This window comes from Leucopleurus acutus (assembly GCF_964270905.1).
Source record: "Leucopleurus acutus genome assembly, chromosome: 5".
In the NCBI taxonomy this organism is placed as follows: domain Eukaryota; kingdom Metazoa; phylum Chordata; class Mammalia; order Artiodactyla; family Delphinidae; genus Leucopleurus; species Leucopleurus acutus.
In genome coordinates this window covers 7,853,412-7,881,215 of record NC_139147.1, presented here as the reverse complement: position 1 = coordinate 7,881,215, position 27,804 = coordinate 7,853,412, and the positions used below count along the sequence as shown (strand labels likewise).

The following is a 27,804-nucleotide window of genomic DNA, read 5'->3' as shown; positions in this document are numbered from 1 at the left end:
AGGAATGGAGCACAGGGAATTTTCATAAACTACTAGGGAAGAAATAGGTTGATTAAACAAAAAACTGGAAGAAAACCAACAGAACAGCATCTCTGTATATACCGAAAATCACTTAAGAATCTTTCTAGTGGCAGTATGCGTAATAGCTCTGAACTGGAAGTAATCCCATGTCAGTCAAAAGTAGGGTGGATAAAGTAATGATAATGAACAAGCTACAGTTCATAAGCCTAACATTAAGCAAACAAATTCATTTATATAAAGTTAAAACTAATCTGTTTTTGGAGGTCAAGATACTAGTGACTTTTAGGGATGAGGGAGTTAGGTATTGATTGGGAGGCGTCGTAGAGTAGTGGTGCGGGGTTTCTGGAATGATGGCAAGTTTTATTTTTCTTGTCCCACAGGTTCAATTGATGATAATTATTTAAGCTATATACTAATGACTTTTTTCTATGTATTATAACAAATAAGTTTAAACACAATATGTAATAATGACATTGATGATAGAAACAGAAGCTTGTATTTTTTAAAAAGTGCATGTTATGTACCAGGTTCTATTCTGCATGTCAACTTGTGGTATCTCGTTTAAACTTTATAACAGTCAGAAAGGAACAGGGTTACTGCTATAGGTAGGGAAACTAGGACCCAGAATGGTTAAGTCGTTTGCCATTCAGAGCCTTAGTCTTTTTACTATTTATTTATGAGTTATTTATAGATCAAGGACCCCAATTCTTTTCATATACATTTATATTCCTTCCCAGTCTTTTGTGTTTTTAACATGCAGATTTAACACACACACACACACACACACACACACACACACACACACAGTTATTTGACAGTTAGGTTTCCAATTTTTTGCTGTTGTAAACAATACCAAAATAAACATTCTTCCCTTACTATTTTTGTGCACATCATCTATTATTTCCTTAGGATAATTTTTTTTTTTCACTGAACAAAGTCGCTCTATGGAATTGGATTAACTGAATGTATTTTTAAATTATGAATAATGAAATGTTTAGAGAAGTTATCCCATCTGTCATCGTAGGAACATTGTACTTATCCAGCAGATATTTATGAATCATATACTCTGGGTCAGTAAGGACTGCACGCTGTAATGGAGGGAGATAGAAGCTAAGGTCTAAAAACAACGCTAAGTAGGGGGTGAAGACTTGAGAATTGCGCCTTAGAAAGGTCACTCTAGCCATCTTATTGAAGAAATGTGGAGTTGCACATGGGCAAAGTAAAGAGAGAGAGATCTATTAGGAATCTATTTTAGTGATCTAAGTGAGGCATGGGGTAATGGAAATGAAAAGAGGAGACTGAGCGTTCTATGGGAAGTAGAATCAGTGAGATTGGGCTTCCATTTGCACAACGCCGTCTGTGGAGGAAACGAACTCGAACGTGACTCTCAGAGCTTTGATTCTGGTTGACTAGGTAGAAGACAGTGGCGTAGTGGTGTTTGCTGTGTAGGATATAGAAGTGGAACTTATATTTTTTGGGGGGAATTGAGCTTTGTTCTCTTTAGTTTGCAGAATCTGTGCAACATTCAGGTAGAGATTGTATGCTCCAGAAGAAGGGTACTCGCCCCATCTTCCTTCCCATCTACTGTACCGTGCATTACAGTACAGTAATTGCAGTTGATATTAAGCCATCTACTAATTGCCGGAGCCCTTCTGAGTACTTTACATGTATTAAAGCACTTAACCTTCACCACAGCTGTTTGAGGTAGATATTATTATCATTATCAGGAAATTAGGTGTGCAAGGCCACACAGCTGGTAAGCGTGAAGCTGAAATTTCAAACTACAGCAGCCTGGCTAAGAATCTGTGGTCTTCACTTTGGGGCCAGCGCTGTTGTGTGTTTCAAAACAAGCTGACTTTAGAAAAATTACTCTGGTGCTGAACAGTGTAGTGTGTTGTGTGGTGAGAGTTTGCTGGTTTACTCAGGAAGACAGGCACATGTATGCTGGGCCAGTGTTGGTTGACCAGGGTTTTGTGCTTTGTTTTCTGGCTTTAGTCTGTGATTGCAAATTTGCAGATTTGGTTGAATATAAGAAGAAAAGTCTTTTTCTTTTCCTAAAGAAAAATTAACTTTTATTAGCTAGCTACCAAATACTTTTAGGACCAAAATGTTAATTTTCCATTTCTACTATGAAAATCATGACCATGGTCCCAGCCTACCTGTGGGATAATAATTGATTGTTCGTTTTTGTGGCAAGCTTGCCTGGTCTGGGCTCTCTTAGGACTGTGTCAGAAGAGTCCAGAGGAATACAGCAGCCTGTGAATTTGTTTCCATGTATTGTGCGCTCAACTTTTAATTACCTGTGTCAGTGGTGAGCACCATTAGGACACATTTTTCACCTGGTTTGGGGGATGCTAGGGCTGTTGATTGCCATACACCTGACAAAGTGGCATCTCAGCAGTTTTCCTTTGAATTGATTTTTGAAGAGCTGATCCATTGGACAGGCCCTTTGCAGGAATTCAGAGATTACTTTTGCAACTTGTGGTTCTCAATGGATGCAAATCTCATGTAAAAATAAGTATGAAAGGTTGTTTCTATTGCTTTACAAAAAGATTTACTTACGATTTTCTCTTAAAACAGACTTGTAGATTTTAATCACTATTATATTTTATACCGTTTATTGTACAACAGTGTGTTGAGTGTCATACCCTTGTTTGCAGTTTTAAAGGTTTTTAATATTATTGTACATCCTAAAGTCCTTATTTAAAGAACTATCAGATAAGTCAAAAGATACAAACATTGGGATATGAATGCATCCTTTAAACCTCACTTATTATCTTCTCGTAGGAGGAGAGACTTCAGCATGCAAACCTTCATCTGTTCGGCTTGCACCGTCATTTTCATTCCATGCTGCTGGCCTTCAGATGGCTGGACAGATGCCCCATTCACATCAGTACAGTGACCGTCGCCAGCCAAACATAAGTGACCAACAGGTTTCTGCCTTATCTTATTCTGACCAGATTCAGCAGCCTCTAACTAACCAGGTAAGTTTATGATGTATCAGAAATGATTTGTTGGGATGGTAATTTATTCATTAAAATGGTAAAATAGTAAATAGGCAGAATGCCTTAATGGTTTTCAGTTTACATGTCACATGGGATTCCGGGTTGACAGAATATGATATTAAGGAGTTTGTGTTTAAAAGTTTGTTGGTTTTTTTGGTTGGTTTTTTCTATGTATTTCACTTTAATTAGAAAAACACTTAAAATCATAACCACAGTCTCTCATTCTGCGATGGGGGAAAAGTTACTTCTAAAGAATATTAGTTAAAATAAAAAAACTTAAACCTTATTTTTATGGGAAGGCGGTTAAGTAGAAAAATATAAGTTATAGGAAAATAAGTCGGATTCCATTATAGGAAACTTAAAGAGGTGATTTTACACTGTTATAAACTACTTTAGTACACATTTATAAAAATAAATATGAAACTCCTTAAAATTAAAAAAATATAAATTAATCATGCTGCTCATTCTAATATTCAGACTAGAGATTCAGCAATTTTCCATAAGACGGATAGTGTAAAGTGAATAAATGCTGAAATCTCTTGATATACATACACATGTGCATGTGTGTATGTGTGTATTTTTAATATCTTCCTGAATTAACTGCGTCCACCATGTTGATTTTTGATTTCGGGAGTTTTTTTTTTTTTTTTTTACTAGCTATAGTTGTGGTAAAGTTTCTTTCTCCACTGAGACTGTGTGTGATGAGTGCTGAAAATGGCTGTTTTTCCATGTACTCAGGAATTTGGTTTGTCACTGTTTAGGTCTTTCAGTATGAACAAAACCAGAAAATTTCAAAGTATTTCTTATACTGGATTATTTGAAGGAAATGTGTTTTCACTAATTCAATAATACCTGGTTTTAATGAGCTATTGGCTACAGTTAAGTAACATCATTATTTGAGGACACCCTTGTATGTATTGTAATAAGATCTTGTGAATAGTTGAACTGACTTTACATTTATAAAATTATATAACGTGAATAACATTCACAGTTAAATAGTAAGATAAATTATGACAGGACATAAGAATTTGTTTTATGCAGTAAATGGAGAAGTTGTATGTTTGAGAATTGGAGCAGTTGGTCAGAATTGGAAAGTGTTTGTGTACCAGAAGAAAATTCTCTGGACATCCAAAAAGTAGTACTAGCACAGTCTTTGCACTGTACTTTTAAGAAACAGTATGTTTGGATTCATTTTCCCGCTTGTTCAAAAGCAGCCTATCAGGTAGGGTGTCTGTTTTTAGTCTGTTTTTACAGCTGAAGGGATTGAGCTCCCATTTGTGACTTCTCCAAGTGTGTAGGCAGTAGACTCTGGGGCCCAGCCCAGGCTTCTTTCTTCTTAGATACAGTGCTTTTTCAGTTATAACACCTGGCATCTAAGGAGGGCTAGGAAAAAAATCCAGTCCTTTCAAGTTATTTTATGTTTGTATTATTGTAGTAGATAATTTAGTTAACAAAGTACCTATTTTTAGATACAGCTAACATCTTATTTGAGGGTTATTTTCAAATAAGAGATAAGTTACTTAGTATTTCCATTGTAAGCTGTAAAATATTTTAAAAGATTCATATGATGTAAAAAGACTGTCTTTTAAGTAATAGTATTCAGCCAGATACTTCTGCCAAACTCCAGAAATTTTGGAACCTTAATAAGGCAGTCAGATTAAAAGCTTACTTATAACTGAAGTGTAAAGCACTGAAACTGTGCACTGATGTGGCGTGGTCTGCTGGTCATAAGACATGGGCTCCAGGTCTTGACTCATGATCTGGTTGTGTGACTTGAGTCAGGTCACATGGACCCTTCTCTCTGTTCCTTGAATGTAAGATTGAGACCTTAGACAAGACCCTCCAGAAGAGTACTCTCTAGCTCTAAACTGCTGTAATTTCTTTATTCAGTTTCCATAATCATCCTATCCAGTGCCTTTTAAGTAAGGTTTATTGTACAAGTAAATTGAAAGAAGATAACGTTTTATTTCTGGTAGTTAATCTTTCTTGAGTGAGTGTGTTTCATGTGAATTTAAATACAGTTTTGTTCAAAAGATAAATGAAGTAAAAGTAAAAGTAGAAAAGTATGATTGATGTTCAGAATGCTGAGTCTCTCTGGGCTGTTAACAGTTTTCACAGTACCTTTCATGGTCCTTAAGCTATGTACTCTGGATATGTGTTACATATGCTATTCAACTTTATTAATAGCTCTCAAAATAGCAAGAATGGCAGGACATGGTGTTTCTCATTCTCCACTGTATATATGAAAATATGAGGTAAACATAAATAAAATGGGTGGAATAGGTATTATTAAACTAGAAAACAATTTTTAAATAAAGTCCTGGTACTTAACACTGTGGAATCTTTTCAAGAAAAAAAGGTTGTTTTAGCTCTTGTAACTTCTCTAAGCAGGAGGTGTGAACTACTGCCTTTTTTTTTTTTTTTTTTTTGGCTTTGTGATCTGTGTCATCATCACACAGAAAGGTCAAGAGATAGGAGCGTTGGGGATGTGACATTTTTTGGCTCCCGGAGCCTTAAGGCTGAGGTGGCAGGAGAATAGCTCAACAACTTCGCCTTTTCAGCGAGGGCGTTGAGGGCGGTGTGGAGGCCGTGGTGGGACTGGCTACCTGCAGTGGCTCAGGGAGCCCCTGGGTCCTCTGAACGCTGTGGGACTTCTGCCTGGCTGCGGAAGGGAAGGAGGGAGCTTGCTATGTTACATTCTCCTGACTGTGTGACCATAAGAAGTTGGAAGTGGACGGAGTGTCAAATGCTTAGGGCTGGCTTGAGTCTTAGTATATAGATTTGTCACTGAGTGTGTATTTGGACAAGTTAATTTTCTAATTCTGGATTGGTGCTTATGGCACCACAGTAATGAGAAACAGAAAGTTTGGTTGCCTAACAGGAAATCACAATGAAAGTTTGTGAAGGAAGAGTCGTTTAGTTTGTCGAAGTTAATTTGTTCTTTCCATATATTTTGAGTGCCTAGCCTGCACAAGGCACTATCTGAAGCACTGAAATACAGCCTGATCTAAAGGCCAGTTTTTTGTAGGTGGAATTCATCTGGTTTATATATACAGATGCCCCTGAAATAGTAACTTCTGTTGCCAGAAGAATATAAGAAAAGTAATGTATTTAGAATTAGCTAATTGATTTGGCCTTTTAGGTAGCTTGGCTAATTGTGCAAGAGGTTAGCAATATTGTGTGACATGCCAAGGCCATAGCACACACTCATATATTGAGTGCAGAAAAAGATTGTTAGGCAAAATTACATTCATATCCAATTTCATGCATGTCCTATGTACATTAAATATTTTTTTTTTGATCGTGGGATTTTGGTGTTTTAAGCGAGCATAATTACTCATGGAAAGATGTAGGCACTAGTCACATTTTTTCCAATGTTTGAAATACCAATGGAATTGTAAGTGGGCAAGTTAAAAAAGCATATTTACAGTTTTGAACATAATTAATTGTAATAAATGCATATGTTTATTTTATTGGTGTTTATTATGCATGACTCAATTATTTTGTCCAACAAATAGCCTAAAAATGATTCAACAAGAGGATAGACGAGAGACCTAAAATTAACAGGGAGCTCCTGGCCCAGTGCTGTGGTTCAGATCATAGGCTTAGGTGGGAGACTGCCTCACTTCTCATCTCTGTTATTTACTGGCTCCAAGACCTTGGTCAAGTAACTTTACATCAGAGACTCAGATTTCTCATTTGTAAAATAGTGACAGGAACTTACGTTACTTATTCTCATGAGATTGTTGAGAGGATTACATGAGAGAGTAAAAATCTGCATACTCAAAGCATAGTGTATAGCAAATATTTGCTGCTATAATTATTATTTTATTATTAACTACTTAAGTAATTCAGTTGTTTCTAGCAGTAGTTATACCTTCTATCAACTCTTGTGGCAAAGGTAAACAAGTATTTCACTGGTTCAGATTTCGTGAAACCTCACAGTGAGGCTACACTCCAATAGTCCAAGAATGGTCTTGCCAAGTACGTTACCTGCTTGAAAACGGTCAGGGTCTTAAAAAATAAAAAAAGGAAATACATTAAGAGAAACCTCTTTCATTACCTTAAATGCTTATAGCATTCATTCACATAAAAGTATTTGACATGCTTATTACTGATATTGTCTATTCATTCAATTAAGTCTCCAAGGACAGGTATAAGAACCAAATATTCTGTGAACTTAACTGTACCTGTTCATATTTAGAAAAATAAAACTATATATATTTAATAAATTAATTCAGGTGATATTATTAAGTCTTACTATATTTTCAGACAAATAGTTATAATCATTGAAGGTTTTTTTTCCCTTAAACCTTATTTGGAACTTTAAGAAGGAGAGGATCATGGGAAGAGGTAATAATTATTAACTTAATTCAGTAATTCAGCGAATTTGCCATCCGGATAACAACTTTTTAGAGTTTGAGTATAGATTCAGAAGAAACTAATGTTAATACCAGTTTAAGAGAAAGTGCAGGGTCGGAACAGTTCTCGGAGCTGAGTTGCTATTCCCAGGTTATAATCCTCAAATTTGGCTCAAATTTCCACTTCTTTCATAGAATAAAGAGAGGGAGAGAGAGTACAGCTAGGTAACTGTAACTAGGTAACACCATCTTTTCATACCACAGGGATGGGGATTCTTTTCTGTTCTGTCCTTACAACCCTTCTGTCTTCTTTTTTTGTTACTGTGGGTTAACTTGGTTAATTTTCCCAAGACTCCAGACATTTCTGTGAGGCCTTAGTATGATGTCTTTTCTGTCTCTCTGCCCCTCAGATTGACTGACCACAGTGCCTTTGGAAGGGGCTGCATCAGGGGCTTCTGGCTCAGTTGTTTTGCTGGTGTAAATGTCTGCGGGAGAGCTAGACAGGAGCTCAAGGATGACTAGCGTAGTGACTGAAGGTACCTTGATGTCATTAATTGGTTTTGAGGATCTGTTGCTTGCAAGAAGCCCCTCTGGGAACTCCTTTGCTGAGGCTTGAGGAGTGGGGCGAGAGCAGCCATGCAGGATCATTAGTGTGCTAGTTGCAGCATTCCTGGGCGTATTTATGTTTGGAGGACGTTTGTGTTTCCTGCTTTATCCCCCGTCTAGCAGGAAGCTCACAGTTGAACCCTGACTGCTTATTGGACGATGAAGGAGACATGGGTTAGTTTTGGGGTGGGAGTATGGTTGAAATGAGTTTTTTAAAAGAAAGTTTCATTAGCTTTAAGGTGTTCTCTGGAACTTATTTGTGGTCAGCTCCTAGTGTAATCATAGGTAGGGATATTGGTATTATGGCTTCACTTGTTTATTCAACAAATACTTATTAAGTACCTACTGTGTTTCAGGCACTATGCCTGCTATGTTTTAGGCAAAGGGAATACAACATTGAAGAAAAGAATCCCTGCCCCATATGGAGTTTTCCTTGTAGTGGAAGGAGAAGGAGAAAAAACTAGAACCAGTAAATGAGTAAATGTATACCAGTACGTCAGGTGCCGAAAAGTGCTGCTGGCTGGGGGCACAGGGAATGTGGAGGGTGAGGTCGGATGTGTTAAGGTAGAGGGCATGTTTTACTTAGTCATGTTAAAGAAGTGAGTGAAGATTTCAGCCTCGCTTACAGGTGCTGGTCAGAGGGCAGGGTCTGGGGTTGTTAGGAGCTGCAGTTCTGCAGCACCAAGCTCCATCTCTGCTCCACGAACAGCTTGCCTCGTGGTGCCAACTGGGTCTTAAAGTCCTGTGTTAGGAAGCTGAAAGGTGGGTTAGTCTTCATCTGCCTGTTGTGAACCAGGTCAAGCTTTAGGAATAATTTAGAAGAAATTTTTCCTTAGGCTAATTGTATGGTGGAGAAGCCCTCTTGGGCAGCATCATGCATGTCTCCTGGACCAGGGGTATATCTGTATTCCTCTTGTTGAATTTGGGGAACAAAATTGAAGCCTTGGTAACTGGGCATATTATCTTCTAATTCCGTTTATTTGTTCCAGTGGTTGTCTTCAGTGGATTCCGGATGAAAGAGATATGACCAAGAGAGCATGTATACTATTCTAACGTAGATGTCTTTTTTTTTTTCTTTTTTAAATACGTATACACAGGTTACAGAAGAGGGAATTCATACCAGTACAGTATAGTTAAAGTGCTAGTCTTTTCTGTCTATTTAAGGTGATGCCTGATATTGTCATGTTACAGAGGCGGATGCCCCAAACCTTCCGTGATCCAGCTACTGCTCCCCTGAGAAAACTTTCTGTTGACTTGATCAAAACATATAAGCATATTAATGAGGTAAGACTATTGATTTGTTATAACAGCATCTATTTTGCAATAGAGCAAGGGAAAAAAGTTATTTTGTAGCATATTTAAGCATACTAAAATTATTTTTAACTCCCAAGGATTGTCATATTGATGATTATCATGAAGACTGGTAAGTTAGTGATTTATAGATAATAAAATTATAATTGTGTAAAACAAATAAGATATATTAACAAGGACTGCAAAAAGTTAAGATAATTGTGGATAACTTCCCTTCTTTTTAAAGTTATATTTAATATATACTGAGTTGTCATTTTTATAATAATCTCGTCTCCAAAACTTCAGGGGAAAGGAAGGTAATAATGATAATATAAAAGTATGAAAATGTTACGGAATTTTGCTTAAGTTTTTACATATCTGTTTCTACTTTTACCATGGATGTCAGGAAGCTCTGAGATGTATTTAATGCCCAGTTAACAGGCATTTGCTCTAGTCTGTCTGATCTATCTATATTTATGTAGTTTAAAGTTTTCTTTTTAAATTAATGTGTGTTCTTTTATCTGTATCTTTTTCATTGTAAGATATCCGAAAGCCTTTTTGGTGGAAGTAAGTAGGATAAAAAACATGGACAGCCCTTTGAATTACTCACCTTTCAACTTGACTCTTGGCTTTCAAAACTTATTTTTCTGGTGTTTTAGACCTTTGGCTTGGTTGTTACTTGCTTCTAATCCCAACTCTAGCTCTGTAATGAATTATTAAATGAGCTTTTTTGGAGAAGGGTGGACACCCTATGCTTTCTTTCCTTTTGCAATGGGGCCTTACATCCTTTCACGTTAAAGACTTATCTTCTACCAGCTTTAGAGCCATTTAACTAAAAAGATGTTCTTATGTGTGTATAAATTTTATAGCAGTTTGATGCTGTTTTAATGTCAGTATTATATTATTGTGGCAATGTGGCAGGATAAAATTGAAGTGAACTCAATGAGGAGCATTTCTAAGTTGGATTTTGTATACAATTTATATGTTATAAAAGATGTTCCAAACTAGCTTTTGGTCATCTGAAAATATCTGATAAATTGTTGTTAACAATTGATTAATGTCAGTTTGCTAATATCTGATAAATTGTTAAACTGTTAACAGTAGCTTTGTTAAAGCTTGTTTTTAACTGTTTTGCCACCTTGTAAACTAGTTTTTCTGATGTTGCTCTGTGCAATGTAATTTATAATTTCCTGAAAGTTAGTTACCAGTTACCTGGACTGTTGCCTAGTCCACCTATTATTTTTTACTAGTCTTAGAAACTACTTTATAAGAAAAACAGATACAAGGAAAATAACTGAATCTGTGACCAACCATAAGGTTTACGGCCTTTAGTGGGGGGGGGGAGGGGCATGGCTGTTTTTCATTAATATGTTTTTACAGGCTTAAGAACTAGGCATGTCTCAGAGGCCCTTTTTATATTAGCAAAACATCAGTTCATATATTATACATTTAAACTTTCATTTTTAAAATCTTTTGCTCTAGGATCAAATATAAAATTGGGATTGACTAGAAGGGGGCATGAGGGAACTCGAATATAAGGAGGATGAAAATGTTCTTTATTTTGTTTAGCATATGTTGATTACATCAGCGTATACATTTTCCCCAAAGTCCTTCATATTATACACTTTTTTTTTGAATTTTTGAATTTTATTTATTTTTTTATACAGCAGGTTCTTTTTAGTCATCCATTTTATACACATCAGTGTATACATTGTCAGCCCCAATAGCCCAATTCATCCCACCACCCCCACCCCCACCCCCCGCCGCTTTCCCCCCTTGGTGTCCATACGTTTGTTCTCTACATCTGTGTCTGTTTCTGCCCTGCAAACTGGTTCATCTGTACCATTTTTCTAGGTTCCACAAATATGCGTTAATATACAGTATTTGTTTTTCTCTTTCTGACTTTCTTCACTCTGCGTGACAGTCTCTAGGTCCATCCACGTCCCTACAAATGACCCAACTTTGTTCCTTTTTATGGCTGAGTAATATTCCATTGTATATATGTGCCACGTCATCTTTATCCATTTGTCTGTCGATGGGCATTTAGGTTGCTTCCATGACCTGGCTATTGTAAATAGTGCTGCAGTGAACATTGGGGTGCATGTGTCTTCTTGAATTATGGTTTTCTCTGGGTATATGCCCAGTAGTGGGATTGCTGGGTCATATGGTAGTTCTATTTTTAGTTTTCTAAGGAACCTACATACTGTCCTCCATAGTGGCTGTATCAGTTTACATTCCCAACCAACAGTGCAAGAGGGTTCCCTTTTCTCCACACCCACTCCAGCATTTGCTGTTTGTAGATTTTCTGATGATGGCCATTTTGATGATGGTGGGAGGTGATACCTCATTGTGGTTTTGATTTGCATTTCTCTAAGATCTATACCATCTCACTGTATATAAATTATACCTTAGTTTAGAAAATAAATATGAATCAGGTCCTGTTACTCTTCTTGAGTGGGAGACTTTGGCGTGGTCATGTAACATCTCCTATTTAAAAAATGTATAAACAGTATAATTCTAAAGTGAATTTTACTGTAGATATTTTTCATTTGTTATATATCAGTGTTATTCTGTAATTCCAGTAGCAACTATAGAAAATTATTTATTTCATTTTTGTGTGTGTTATAAAGAATAAAAATTCATCAGTTTCCTACTGATAGCAGATGTGTCTTGTATGTACTCGACATATGGTGCCCTCACTGCTCCCCGTCCCCAATAATTTTTCATTGCACAGCTAACACTATTTCCTCATTTCAGGTTTACTATGCAAAAAAGAAGCGAAGACACCAGCAGGGCCAGGGAGACGATTCTAGTCATAAGAAGGAGCGGAAGGTTTACAATGATGGTTATGATGATGATAACTATGATTATATTGTAAAAAACGGAGAAAAGTGGATGGATCGTTACGAAATTGACTCCTTGATAGGCAAAGGTTCCTTTGGACAGGTAATTTAATGGAAGATGCTGAATTTCCTAAATTAGAAAGAACTTCTTAGTGAATCATGTTACTATAGCCTTTTCTCAGTAGTACACTTTTAATATTTGCAAATAGATCTAAACAACGGATATGTAAGTATTTGGGTTATTATAGTTTTCTGTAAAGGTAAGAAAACTGCATCAGCTATAAAAACTCCATTAGACTTTTAAAAAAAAAACTTTCTATAGCTATCAAGTAGTTATTTTACTAATACTAAGTGGTTGATTTTAATCACTAATAGACAGTATTGCCTCTTTCATGTGGGGTTTTTAGTCTCTGGATGGTTCGTCGTTATGTATGAGAGAGATAATTACCTTCCTGTCGGATACTCCTCCTCACAGAGAACAAAATTACCATTTTCAGCTGGCACAGCACATGTCCTCTCGCTTCTTTGGAGACTTGGGACACCAGGGGCTGTGCCCTAAGTTTTTCCTCAGCTCCTCTTCTAGCTCCGTCAGGCCTCTAAATGGGCAGAGGGTCTCCAGGGTCTCCTCTTAAGTCCTCATGGCATCAGCGTTGCTAATATTGTGATTGGCATTGTTCCGATGGGTGGGGTCGTTCAGGCCGCTTCTACCCGGAAGAGTGAGGGAGGAACTCCAGTGGACCTGGTTTTTTGTTCGTTCCTAGTCTCTTCTCTCCACCCACAGCTCTCTTCTCCTCACTTGCCCACCCTATCCCAATACAAAGCACAAACCCTAACTACATTAGCCTCTTACATCAGCTGTGCCCAGACTAAGAGCTGTCAGACCTTCTTCCTTGCACTTTTAAAAAGCTTTTCTCTGGCAGTGGATCCCCCAGCTGTTCCCATGTGTAAATCTCCCTATGTTATCTCATCAAGTCACAGAGCCTTTTTGTTTGAGGTATGATTTACTGTTAATCCCAGCCTCCTTTGCCTCGTAGCTTTTGTGCAGCAAGTCAGTTACTATAATAACTTCTAATCCAAATACTTCTTTTGACTTGGACAATATTTTGGATTTTGGAGGTTGTTTTTGGTTTGTCTAAAACTATGGAACCTGCATACACTCTTACTTACCTGTTCCTGCCCTGAGTGAAAGCAAAGCATGCCTCTTTTCAACCTGTGAGGAAAAATTCATCATGTGTCAGTCTAATCATGCTTAGGACAAAAAGTATACTACAGGCCAGTAGCAGCTACAGCTCTAGACCCAGACAGATCAAGCTATTAAACCTATAGGGAAATATGAACAAGCTTCTTAGAAGACCCCTGACTCTGGTGTGGCTCTACCAGGCCCTGGTGTCCCATGTATAATACATTTGCCCCTGTCCATGATTTCACAGAATTTTTGTAATTATACGTAATTCAGGGCCTTTCCCCTTGATTTGTAACCTCTTTTTCTCCTGAGTCAGGGGATTCTCAGTGTGTGGGGAGTCCCTCTTTAAGAAAGGATTACTTTTTGTCAGAAGCAGCTTCTGCTTCTCTTTGAGAGCTTTTTAAGGAAAGGCGTTTCTGAGGCCTCTACCTTTTAAGTAAGGCCGTGAACACCCTGGATAGAGTGATTGTCATGTCCACCTTCAAAATCACACCAGCGTTTAGGCAGTTGCTCTCAACAGGACGCTTTTCAAACTTCTGTGATGTCCACCATGAAAACTGTGGCTGTATGGCCTGTTCTCTAAACTTAGTTTTCCTTAAATACTCAGTCTTTGAGCTCACTGTGATCTTTCCCCCTCCCCTTTAATTTTCTCATACTCTGATTCCTAAGAGCAAGTCAGCATAGTAAACCTGTGAAAACATAGGCCTATTTGACATCAAAATCCATTTTACCAGATCAGACTGACTGATGCCTTTCTCCTAGGCTGAGGTGTGTTCAGGGTCAGGACCTGTCACTCACCAGATAAAGTCTTCCTTACCGACTTGGTCAGACGTCCTCTAAATCCTCTGCCAGATCCTTGTCAGAGAAGCAGCTCCTTCATTTCTTAAGCCAGTGGTCATCAATCCTGATTGCACTTTGAAAGTCTCCAGGGAGCTTTGGGGATTGGGGGTGGGGTGGGGAGGGGAGGATGGATACTTAGGCTCCAAGCAGTTAAATCAGAGTCTCTGTGACTGGATTCTGGGCGTGGGTATTTTTGAAAACACCCTACTGAATGTGTGATATTCGGGGTTGCAGATCATGGCTTTAGCACTGAGCAAGTTAACTATTTGCTAAGTCAGTAAATAGTTGAGTCCATGTTAGTGGCCTTTGTCCTGGAGACCGTTAGGATCTGGGCACTGAACTGCAACTCTTGGTACAGTCAATATCGTCAGTGAAACAGAAGAATATCAGAAGCACTTGGTCAGATGTTTACATGGGTCGCCTCTGATTTAAAAGACAATAGATAGTATTTTTTTAGAATTGGGTGAAACCAGAGATACTGCACGTTTCATTCCAAGTTTGATTTCAGCTGAACGATTTATGATCTATGATTGACAGTAACCTTGACTGATGTGATCTTGGACCATGCGTTCCATTCTCTTCCTCTAATCCAGTGGTACTCAGCCAACACATTGGAATCACTTGGAGTTCTACCTGCATCTCTGTACTTTCTGAATATGCTAGAAAATGTATCTAAAACTATTATCTATTCAGACTATTTGTAATATTATAAATATAATATTTAATCACTTATAGCAGTTTCTGATTTGTAGAGATACAGTTTTATCTGTGTATTTCCTGATTTTTGTATAAATTTATTAATAGTGTGAAACTTGTTTTAAATGAGTAAAATTTTAAATGAGAGGTATGCATGGTGATTTGCACATGAATGTTTCAGTTTCCTTCTCATTTTAAAACTCAAAATCCCCTAATTATGGCATTTTAAACTTTTTTCCTGGTTATTTGTTTTTGATATTTTTTAAATTGAATAACTGTAAACTAATTCTTCTGATATGCCTAAGTTTTTATCTGTGAAAATCTAAGTCACATTTAGAAAGTTATCTACATTTTTCAGATGACTTAGAACCTTTTAAGTATCTCACACATATGCTTGGGATTTAAACCAGGTTTTTCTCTTACTAAAAGAATAGTTAGAAGAATTGTTTTATAATGTTATTTAGTAAGAAAGGTAAAAAAACCCCAAAGCACTTGTCAAGATTCATAATTTATTTCTGAAGGAGGAAAATAGTTAATCTGATTTTAAGAAAGTTATCTATTTTGTGGATGTTTAGAAGAAATCCATTTGAAAAATGACTTAAAGTGACAATAAAGTAGTAAATGGATGCTGTTGAATGGAAACGAATAGGATCTCTTTTAATTAGGAAGGTCAGAAAAAGGGGAATTAGATAAATGTACAATTAAGCTGAACTGTAAACTGTTGTTAAATTGTTCATTAATGAAATAGGTATCATCTGTCTTTTTTCTCTTTTAGGTTGTAAAGGCGTATGATCGTGTGGAGCAAGAATGGGTCGCCATTAAAATAATAAAGAACAAGAAGGCTTTTCTGAATCAAGCCCAGATAGAAGTGCGACTTCTTGAGCTCATGAACAAACATGACACTGAAATGAAATACTACATAGGTAAACAAACAAACAGGCAAAGAAAGCAGTGTGCCCTAACCCAGACCACAAATTTGAGTTATTTTTGTATGAATATATGTTGATTTTATCTTAGTGATTGGGTAAAAATTCAGTTATTTCTGTTGGAGGGCATGGATTTATACACGTTACTTGATCTGGCAGTAATATTTTACATCTTCGGGTACGTGCATTCTAGGTGGTATATAGTATAAAAACAAATGAGAATAGTGTCTTTTTTTGTTGTTGTTTTTTGTTTTTCAAACTTACAAGTGTCATTTGTTTGCTTTAATGGTGCATGTTTATATAGAGAGGCCACTTTGTGTTAACTTTAACCATTTCTAATATAGCTCAGAAGTTAGAAGTGAGCTAATATGTTGTTAATGGTTACAGAACCATTTTTGGAATGTCTGAGCCAAGATCTCAGGTTCTTCCTCAAGAAATAATAGCCAACATTTCTTGAACTACTACCATATTCCTTGTGGTTTTCTTCCATCATCTGTAACCATAGCAGTCCTGAAAGGAAGGTGGTAAATCCTTATATTACAGGTAGTTTGTACAAAGAGTAACATACCCAAGGTCCCAGGGCTCTTGGAGCTAGGGTCTGAACCTACCTCTGCCTAACTCCAGAGCTTGTGTTTATTTCATTGTCGTATGGTGTTTCTTCTGAATACAAAAAGAGGAGACAGAAGAATTATGAAAATAGTTAAGTCTAGGGCCAATTGATATATGGATAAAACATCTTCTGATTATACATTCTTTAATACTATTCTTAATCAAATCTAAGACACCATAATTTTATGTGCCACCAAGAAACAATTTGCTGCCAACTGTAAACACAAAATGATGTCAATTTTAAGATAGAGACCTTAGGGTCAATTAATTACAGACTGTTTTATAGGCATGTATTAGCAGCTCACCTTCAGAAATGCTAACTTTACCTGAAAAACATATGAGGTTAAGTTTTATTAGCAAACTCCTTTTTAAGAAATGAGGAGAGGGCTTCCCTGATGGCACAGTAGTTGAGAATCCGCCTGCCGATGCAGGGGACCCGGGTTCAAGCCCTGGTCCGGGAAGATCCCACATGCCGCGGAGCGACTAAGCCCGTGCGCCAAAACTACTGAACCTGTGCTCTAGAGCCCGTGAGTCACAACTACTGAGCCCGCATACTGTAACTGCTGAAGCATGTGTGCCTAGGGCCCATGCTCCGCAGCAAGGAAAGCCACAGTAATGAGAAGCCCATGCATCGCAACAAAGGGTGGCCCCTGCTCTCCACAACTAGAGAAAAATCCGGCGCGCAGCAACGAAGAACCCAACACAGCCAAAAATAAATAAATTTATTTTTAAAAAAAAAAGAAATGAAGGGAGGGCAGTATGGTTCTTTAGTCCCCCCAAAATAACAGGAACAAAAAAATTGATGTGTAAAGATGTAAGGTTCACATATTCAGATTAAATTTCATTTATGAAACACCCTTCCTTCCTCATTGTTGCAATAAAATGAGCTTATACTATTAATTTTTTTTCCTTAGTGCCTTCTCTGTAGATGTCTGATAAAACCCACAGTAATAACATTTGTATTTCAAGTCTTTTCACACTTACTGCATGTTTGCTGTTCACTTTCAGTTACAACTTAGTGTAAGGTGAGCACATTTCCGTTCAAGGGGCTTAGGAGGCCAAGAAGGACATTCTAAGGATGCAGTCCTTAGACTTACAGTCTCTAAACATACCTCCCTTTTTCTTCTTTCTCACTCTTGTTTTATTTTGAATTTTTGCTTAAGTAGTAGAGAAAACGTTGATAGCATTACTACAACAATTTATTTCTGCCTTGTTGAAAGAAAACACGAAATGTTAGCTACTTGGTTATGTTATAATAATGGCTGTCATTTTTGTTTCTAATAAACTGACTTTAATGATCATTAATTGCATCAGTTATTACAGATATTCTTTTGGATGAGTTTTTTTTGTTTTTAAAGGTTCTTATTTAGGAAGAAGGTGAATTCATGCACAGTGTCTTAAGAAACTGAGTTTCTATATTGGAAAACAAGCAAAAAGAACTTTAGATTTAGACACAGCCATGGCAGTAGAGTTGGTACATTAAATTTAAGGTGTCTGGAAGTTGTATTGCTCTTTTATAACGTAAATAACTTAATTTTGAAGTGATTTTGATCAATATAATTTAGTCTCATGAGTTGTATAGTCTTTAAGTCTTTGAACTTCTAAAAACTCTTACTTTTTTTTAACCACATAGCATAATTTCTTATCTGGATTATTTGGTACCTGCCACGGTCTAGTTAAAAGAGCATTCAGTTTAAGTGTAGAACAAAGTCTTGCCAACCGTCTGTTCTCCCCAAAGTTCAGTTTAAAAAAACTGAATGTATATACTTGTGTTTGAGCTTTCTTTGATAGTGTCTTTAGTGCTCAGCACATTATAGATACTTAGTAAATGAATGATGAATTAGTGGAATTGAGTGGATTGATCTTCCATTGGAAGAATATTCTAATCACAGCTTCTTAGAGGGATTGTCATAATCACGTTTGAATTCTGACATCAGTTACCTTTTGCATTCCTTTTGCGGCTGCTGCTTAACCAGGTCAGAACTCTTGTTTGGACCATGTCTCTGGGGTGTCTTATGTCACATGGAGCTATGTTCTTAATTTTAAACCTATGAACTCAGTGATTAAGAACAGATGTTATACATTCTTATGTAACTGTTGGTGAGAGTTGAGTTGTACTATGGACTCCTATAGAGCCATGTAGTAGTTGTGTTATTTATCCTAATTTTAGATCACGTGTATCAGGAATGATCTAAAAGCTATATTGACATGCAGTGCTTCCAGGGAGACAGTTCAGGGCTCCTACCAGGACAACACAATGTATCCCCTTTCTCAGGGACCAGGCATTGAATACTGTCCTAGTTATTCCAGATAAATCTGTAGAGAAACCTCTGTTTTAAATGATACTAAAAGACCAAAATGAAGGTAGCCTTGACAAATGGTTGTTTTATGTCGTTCCAGTTGAGTTATAGGTGCTCAGTTTGGTGTGTGTAAGAATTTTTATACTGAAGGGCAGTTCTTTACTTTATTGAATGACTTCATCTGATGTGAAGTCAGTGTTAATACTTAAAGCACAACTTTTCGAAGCAGTTTGTCGACGATTAAGCCTTTTTAGAGGATCAGTAGTGATACCAAGTAATGTATTCTATTAGACTTTCCCCATTCATAAGCCTACTCACAATTTCTTGTGAGTGAGCTTTATTTTGAAGTTTTCCCAAACCTTCAGTCTTGGACAGGATGTCCTGTGTACCAGTTTGATGAACATAATCAGATGCCTTGATTATGAACTCTAGTACCTTACAATGTGATTTTTGAGCCTTTGCTGTATTTGCCCAAAAGAAAAAAAAAATCTGTCTTCCTTTGACAAATGTTTCAGAAAATTACTAGTGAAATCTAAGGCTCAGCAAAGCAGATTGTGTATGTGTATCAAAGCCTTCCCAGAGAGGGCTGCCAAGTACAGCATCGTCACAAGCTGGACATCCCAGTGGATGGAGCTTAGATGAAGTTGTGAGGTAGGGCTTTCAGGGAGTACAACGTGTTTTCTCTTACCGGTGACGATAAAATTATCAAAGTATTCTCAATACTCTTTGTCAGTTTGCTACTTGCGTTTTCATACCTGACTTAATTTTTTTTTAAGCAAGGCATTTTGGTGGTACTTCTTGCATTATATTGCATATTGGCAGACACTATACACTAATATATTAATTCAGCAGATGAACAATTTAGATATTCTTAACTGATTAAAGAATGTGCTGTTTAGTGCAGAATGCTGATCTCCAGATTTTAACTTGATTTTCACTCTGCATTTGACATTGTCATGTTACAGATTGTTGGAGAGTTCATGTGCATGTTATTCTCATTTTATTGGTATGTATAATTTAAAATGAAACTTTTTTCTCTTTCAGTGCATTTAAAACGCCACTTTATGTTTCGAAACCACCTCTGTTTAGTTTTTGAAATGCTGTCCTACAACCTCTATGACTTGTTGAGGAACACCAATTTTCGAGGTGTCTCTTTGAACCTAACACGAAAGTTTGCACAGCAAATGTGCACTGCACTGCTTTTCCTTGCGACTCCAGAACTTAGTATCATTCACTGTGACCTAAAACCTGAGAATATCCTTCTTTGTAACCCCAAACGCAGTGCAATCAAGATTGTTGACTTTGGCAGTTCTTGTCAGCTGGGGCAGAGGGTAAGTATATTTCAGGACTTGTGAATTAAAATTAGAATTAGGTTAAAAGAGTGTAAGTAGATACTTGAAATGTTATTAATCTGTATACAATTTGGAGGTAATTACAGGATGGTTATCTTTAAAATGCAGCACTTGAATCACCTTGTGTTGATACCTATTTTGGGAAATACCTTTTAAAATGCAAATAGTAAACTTTGAATTAGAAGGTATTAGTTTTTTAAAGTTTAACTTAAAAAATTATGTGTATACTAAAAGTCTAAGAGAAAAGAGGGGATGGATATATTAAATATTAGGTGATTTGTTGTAACTATATTTCCCAAATAGAAGTCCTTAGTATAAATTTGGGGAAATTCCAAGAATAGAACATTGACTCCTTGCTGTAAAATATTTCTCTAAATATAGGTCGAGATAAATGTTTTTCCTCAAAAGCTGATGGGTAAAAAAAAATGCAGGTAATTTTACATTACACACAGTGATACAGTGTAAATTACTAGGTTGATAGACATACTTGTTTTGATAAATAAGTTTAAATCTTTTTTTTGTTTTATAAATTATGACACCGAACTAGTTTTCTTTAGAGTGCTAAAAACAGACATGTCCATAGCAGTAAATAGATTTAGGTTTAGCTGATTTTAGGAAAGCAAATTTTTCCTACGGATCTTTCTAGCATTATGAAAGCTACTCTAACAGTGTTTTGCGTATAAAATAGAAGTTATAGGATGGTCTCTTCTTGAAACCAACTAGGGTCACCATTTGATAATACTTTATTCATTTAAAATGTTGTTCCTATTTACTTGTAAGTATTGAAACTGCATTTCTTAAAAAAAAAGGTAAAAATATAACTAACATGGAGATATTCCTATTTCATATTGGCTTTCCATTTCTTGTTTTTCCAAATTAGTGAAATTTCCTATCCAACTTTATTCCAGCTTTTAAATACAGTAGGTTAATTTAATCATGGAGGTTTATGGTCAGTTAACAAGATTGTCTTTTTGTTATTTTCTGAAAATTATCTTATGGTAGCAATGCTACATTGAAATACTTTTTAAAAATGGAAGGAATAGGAAGCAAAGTTTCGGATGCCTCTGAAAATCAAAAGATGCTCATAGTTGTTAATAGGGATCAAGTATATTGTAAATGGAAAATATGTGCCCATCTTGAGAGTCATTTGAATAGATTTTAGACTTGTAAAATTTTTTCCTATTTAAACCAAATCATATATGCCGCCATGATATCAAGCACTACTATCTCTCTCCAGCCAAAGTGAAACAGCTATACCTCTAGCTCAGTGAGTTTTTTAACTATGTGAGTGTATCAGAATCCCATGGGAAGTCATTTCCAAAACAGACATGCAGTGGCCCTATTCTAGGTCTGCTGGCTCAGTGTTAGAAGGTGGCAGGGCAAGTATGTTTCAAAAAAAGTTTCTCAGACGATCCTGGCACACACAGGCTTGTAGATAACCCAACTACTGCTTTAAGCAGCTGGATAGGTATATGACAAACTTCCTTTCCTAAGCTGGGAAATAAGTCTCAGTAGTAGGGAGTCTTTGGGCTTCACGATGCCATTGGCTTATAAAAACTTGGAAATGTAATACTTCTTCCTGGTCCCTTTCAGTTAGGCTTTCTTCACTCTGAGCAGGCCTTAAGGTTGAGCTGACCTGCTAGTGGAGGCATGGGATGGTTCTCAGATTTGGCTGGAGTTGTGGAGGTCACAGAAGCTTTCGTGAGAAGCGGCTCCATGCTGCTGGCTGCCTTGTTTGAGTGTTAAGTTAGGGAGTTTGGGTAGGAGGATTTTGTTTGTTTCTCTCCCCTTTTTAAGTAAAACTATCTTTGCTTTTGTAGTATTTCTAGATATAAATTTTAAATGGCCAGGTGAAGATGAATTGGTCTCTGAAGACATCTCAGATTACTTCATCGAAAATAATCCATTTCAAGATTTCTTTTTCTAAGAAGTCTTAGAATGAGATGGAGGAGGACAGGGTAGAGAAGTGATTAGTCAGAAACGACACCCAATTGAATCTTTATGTGGCAGTGTTCCTAGATTTATCTGTGAGACTAGTACAGTACAGATGTCTGAAATTTCAATTACATTGTACTGAGTTTGAGTCTTTCTTAATGCTTTCAATTAACCTGAAAAAAGTCTTTCAGGTTAATTTAGATACAATTTAGCTATTAAATTAATGGTAAACCAGGTACCAGCCATAACAGGAAAGAATAATAGGGAGATAAATTGTTCTCAATAATATTTTCTTCTAATAAGGCATAATTGTTTAAGCTATATCTTGGTTACCAGTTAGGATTGAACTAAATGAAAGGGCTTGAATTATATATATATATATATTTTTTTTTTTTTTTTCATTTCACAGATTTACCACTCCCTTGAAATGTTTAGTTCTTTAAACAGTATTCATAGTCTAATGTTGAAATCAGTAAATGGAACTCTAATAACCCAGTTATTTTTTGCTGTTAATATTAGACTTGTGTTCTTAATTCATTGTTGACCACAGTTAAACAAAACTTGTTTTGGAATTAATACTATTTTGAAATATATTTCAGATATACCAATATATTCAGAGTCGCTTTTATCGGTCTCCAGAGGTGCTACTGGGAATGCCTTATGACCTTGCTATCGATATGTGGTCCCTTGGGTGTATTTTGGTTGAAATGCACACTGGAGAACCTCTGTTCAGCGGAGCCAATGAGGTATATGATGGATCGCTTTAAAAATTCTGTTTTTGTTTTCAGTCTCTGACAGTATAATCTGAAAGTTGTTTTTAGGAAAAGATGTCTATTTACCAACTTTAATCATTCAAGTGTTAGGTCAGTTTTGAACTTATTTTATCCATTTAAAATTTTTTTTCAATTATGTAACGGTGAGTTTAGAATTGTGAGACGGGAAGCGAGATCTTTCAGTCTGCCAGTGGAGGAGAGCAATAAATTAGATTAGAAAATGTTAAGTATTTTGGTATAAATTTTACAGATTTTAAGTATAAGAACAGAAAAAGATGATAATGAAGAAATGAGGACCACCCTAAAAACAGTGTAAACGTGACTGTAAATTTTGAGAGTATGATTTGAAATTAAAGTAAATGATGACTAGTAAGGTTGATGAATATTTGATCTGAATAATTCAGGGTAAATTAGGACTATAGAATTTCAGAGCGAGTCCACAGGTGTTTATTCTGTGTTCTTAGAAGATTTTTGAAGGTCAGAGGCGGTGCCTGGGAGGAGGGAGGGCAAGGGAGAGGGAGGCCAAGCTCCCTTACAGTCAGAGGAATGGGCTTTCATTGGTTTTAAAACTATTTGCTTGTGGGATCCTGTTGTGTTTTGTTTTTTAAAGAAAAGTTAACCATTGCAGATTGTGATCAGTCCATTCATTTATACGTGAGAAAAGAAAGACTAATGAAATTTCATGACTTGAACTGGGTTATACAACTGTCAGTAAATAGTGCCAGAAACGTGTCCCTTCCTCCTTCCTTTTAATTCACTTCACTCTAGCCAGTGAGCTACTTTTTGGCAGAGCTGCCATAAGTGTGTCTTTGGTTTTCTTTTAATAGTAAATAATATAAAGGTAATAGTACCTTTTTCATGGGCTTAAACAATGTTCGGAGCATCTGAAACTTCAGTGGCTTCCATCTCACTCATGGTGAAAGCCAGTCCTTTTGAGTAGCTTGAAAATCCCTTACTCCCTCTGTCTCCTGTTCTCTCTCCACCTCTCCCTGCTGTCCTGCCCCGCCCCACCCCGCCCCGCCCCTGCCGTCTCCCGGCCCAGCACACACAGCTCTCTCTCAGGTCCCTACGAACAAACCACAGGCTTGTACCAGGGCCCTTACGTTCATTCTTTGCTCTGTGCCTGGAGTGCTCTTGCTCCTGCCCTTGCGGCCTTCATGTTTTTGCTCTCACGTCACCTTCTCGGGGAAGCCTTTCGTGACACCCTATTTTAGGTTGCAGTGCCCTTCTCACTCTCCATCCCCTTTTAATTTTCTCCATGGTTCTTAGTGGTCACCTGATATGTATTTGCTTCTTGGTGATCTCTTCCTCTGCAACACAGACTTTGGGGCAGGGATTTTTGTTTTGTTTATTGCTGTGTTCTAGTGGGCATGGTTTCCAGCATATGGTAGACGCTCAGTATTTGAGTGAATTAATCTGCACTTAAAAAAAATACTTTTATTGGGTCCACACTTTTAAGCCTTTGGGTTTTTTTTTTTTTCTCTGTGTGATTATTTAACTAAAATTCTCCCAAAACTTAAACTTTAAAACTCCCTCCAGTCATTTCCTTACTCTCCATTGTATCCGTGACCACCTGCCATCCCATGGATGTACGTGTTTGCTTCATTGTGTGCCCTCCCCTCTGTGGAGTGTGGGGCTCAAGGAGGGCAGGGACTTTATCTCTTTTGTTCATTATTCTGTGCTTACTGCCCTGAGGAGTGCCCAGCACACAGAAGATGCTCGATTTATTTATTTCTAATTTATGAATGAATGAATGGATGGATGAGCACAGATAGGATGTCCTACAGTAGAAATTACAGGTGTTTTGTTTTTATTTTTAATACAGGTAGATCAGATGAATAAAATAGTGGAAGTTCTGGGTATCCCACCTGCTCATATTCTTGACCAAGCACCAAAAGCAAGAAAGTTCTTTGAGAAGTTGCCAGATGGCACTTGGAACTTAAAGAAGACCAAAGATGGAAAACGGGTAAAATAGGGAAATAATTTTTTTGAGCCTTTGTTATTTCTTTTACTGAGCTGTCTTTATATAGCGCATTTTGTATTTACTTGAAATCAGTGTTGCTGAAGTCAGTTATTAACAGTAGTTCCATTGATAACTTAGGTATGTATATTTTCTTCATAAGTTGGTTATAGAGTTTGACCTGAACTATCTGTATGGACCAGTGTTTGCTTAGTGCTCTTTAAGGCTTCATTTTGAAACTGTATGTCTGCCTTTTGAGGTAGCTGATCAAATCACCATGCCTTGTTTCCACAGTAGAATTAGTAAGTTTGACCTTTGTTTCTCATAGTTTGAGTACGTAGTGAAGTCACAGTAAACAATACTGCAGCTGTGAACAGTGGAGTCATAATTGCAGTAAATGGCTCTTTTTTTTTTTTTTAAGTTCAGATGAGAGAAAAGGATTCTTAAGCAGTTTGTGACAAGAATATGAACTGACTAAATGGTCCTTTGATAGATTTCAGATTCCTAGCTTGGGTAACAGGAGTTTCACATCTCCAAAATCTTTAAAATTTAAGTGAGGTTTTTAAACACGTTAGGTACGTTTTAGTAATTTTCTTTTATCTGAGAACTTTTTTCAGAGACCTAAACTGTGTCAGTTTAATAGTAAATGATAACAGTTTTGCATCTTGATTTACATCTTTGTTTTATATATCTGAAAATAATCATATGTTTTGTAATCTAGCTTGTTTCTAGTATAAGATGAAAATAATCTATAAATCTGTGATTGTATGTGATACATATACCAGACACCTTGTGATTGTAGTTTTTGCGTTTTCAACACTTAGATTTTATTTTTGCTACACTTTTAATTTTGCCCTTGCGTTTTAGCGATGCTGCCACCAGGTGTCATTTCCAGTGAATTGAAGATGATGCTTATGTGCTGTAATTCACCTTCAGCTATGGAGTCTTAACTTTTAATATCAAATGGGGTTTTTTTTAAGAATATTAAAAAAAATAATATATATATATAACTGTCTTTCACAACTGATTTGTAACTTACTGCATTTTGCCTTATTCTCTGAAGTTCCAGGCCTTGTAATATCTGGCAGCTAAATTATGCCTACTCCCCATAAGGAAGTGATGGAAAATACCAAGCAGACATCCTGAATCCTTTTGCCTTTGTCCACATAGCTTTATCAGTCATGGCCCCTTTTCCCATTGAACCAAAACACAGCCTAGGAATCCTTAGCTTCTGCAGCATTCAAGGTTGCTCCTACCAGTTGATTTTAATTAGCATGGAGGATGTGAAGCCTTCTTTATGTTTTTATCTCTCTGCAGTACAGGCTACCACTTCTTTTTCCACTTTGAAGTTTTTTTTTTCTTCTGCTGCTGCTGTTTTTTTTCCTTTTTCTAAATGAAACATTCATCTCATTCCATTTCCCTAATCTCTGCCTTATAAAACCACAGTTAAGTCACAATGAGTTGTAACCTATCATTTCTCCAAAATTCAGGTATAATTATTTTAAATTGTTTAGGGGGGACATTTCAGAAAAGAGTAGTTAAATCTTTTCCCTTAAAATTGAAAGTGAGTATCTTGACCCACATTTAATACATATTAATTAACCATAGATTATTTGAGGTTTTCTTTAGCTGCAATTAAGCAGCTGACTTAAGAAACTTTATTTTTTAAAGTGTAAGATAATTACTTCTCTTTGAATAGAAATAAATTTTCAGCAACAAAAAAATCAAATCCATAACCAAATGGTTACATTGTAACGATGCACTAGGGATTTTAACCATAAGTATAAACAGGTGTGCATGCACCATCATTGGGTATATTTGTTTGCTTTATTTCCTTAGTGATTTTATTTTTAATTTCTCATTTTATGTTTCAAGGGCCCATTTTAGCTTCCTAGTAATGAAATCCATACCTACTATCTATTTTTTTCCTTTGGTGGGGAAGGGGGATGAAGAATTAAGAGTATAAACGATACCGTTTTGTTGAAGTATAATTTATACACAGTAAGATGAGTGTCTTAAGTGTTCTAACTTTTTAACTTTTAAATACAACAGTATATATCCACTACCTAAAACAAGGCATAGAGTAAGTACTTCCACCACCTCTTATATCCTTTTCTGTCATCTCACCCTCAGTTTCTGATTTCTGTCATCATAGGTTAGTTTTGACTATTCATAGGAAAAATTCATGTAAATGGGATCTGTATAGTATTTATTACTTTGTTTCTTTCACTTAACAGACATTGTTTTTGGAGATTCATCCATGTTGTGTCTCAGAAGTTACTCCATCTTATTGCTTCATAGTATTTCATTGAATGGAAATACTGTATTTATATTTACCTGTCAGTGGATGTTTGGGTTGTTTCCAGTTTAGGACTATTATGAATAAGGCTACTGGGAACATTCTTGTATCAACTTTTGTACACTTAAATTTTCATTTCTCTGGGTTCACTACTTAGAAGTAGAATTACCAGATCATAGGGTGTATGTGTGTTTACCTTCATAAGAAAAGAGCAAACAGTTTCCCACAGTTTTATCATTTTGCATCCCCACAGGTATGAGAGTTGCAGTTGCATGACATCCTCACCATTTGATGTGGTTGGTCTTCTTGATTTTAGCCATTCTAATGGGTATATATAGTGGTTTTCATTTGCATTTCCCCATGACTGATGATAGTGACCACCTTTTCATGTGCTCATTAGCCATTCGTGTATCTTCTTTTTTGTGATAGTCTTTCCAGTCTTTTGCCTGTTTGTTATTGGGATGTTTAATTGTTGAGCTGTAGGAGTTCCTTTTTTTTTAACATGTAATGGATATAAGTCCTTTGTCACATATATGTTGTCAGTATTCTCAGACTGCACCTCGCCTATTTCTTTCCTTAGTAGTAGTTTTTAATGAGCAGGAAATTTAATCTCTTTTTTTTAATGAATAGTGTTTTTTTTTTTTTTTTTTTTTTTTTTTTTTTTGGTGGTACGCGGGCCTCTCAGTGTTGTGGCCTCTCCCGTTGCGGAACACAGGCTCCGGATGCGCAGGCTCAGTGGCCATGGCTCACGGGCCCAGCCGCTCCACGGCATGTGGGATCCTCCCGGACCGGGGCACGAACCCGC

General features: G+C 36.7%; 1 protein-coding gene across 5 annotated transcripts in view; it reads left to right on the top strand.

Moving 5' to 3' along the window:
• The window catches only part of DYRK1A (dual specificity tyrosine phosphorylation regulated kinase 1A), a 143,795-nt gene that overhangs the window by 99,541 nt on the left and 16,450 nt on the right, over nucleotides 1-27,804 (top strand). For 3 of the 5 annotated variants that reach the window (XM_082840112.1, XM_082840111.1, XM_082840109.1), the window contains 7 exons: nucleotides 2,809-3,005; nucleotides 9,158-9,277; nucleotides 12,041-12,229; nucleotides 15,621-15,768; nucleotides 19,725-20,011; nucleotides 22,567-22,713; nucleotides 24,566-24,706. In XM_082840112.1, the coding sequence (XP_082696238.1) occupies nucleotides 2,886-3,005; nucleotides 9,158-9,277; nucleotides 12,041-12,229; nucleotides 15,621-15,768; nucleotides 19,725-20,011; nucleotides 22,567-22,713; nucleotides 24,566-24,706 (1,152 nt within the window). In that variant the 5' untranslated portion in view covers nucleotides 2,809-2,885. Of the gene's footprint in view, nucleotides 1-2,808; nucleotides 3,006-9,157; nucleotides 9,278-9,400; nucleotides 9,417-12,040; nucleotides 12,230-15,620; nucleotides 15,769-19,724; nucleotides 20,012-22,566; nucleotides 22,714-24,565; nucleotides 24,707-27,804 lie in introns of those variants that run through there. The other 2 variants (XM_082840110.1, XM_082840113.1) reach the window with 2 other exon arrangements.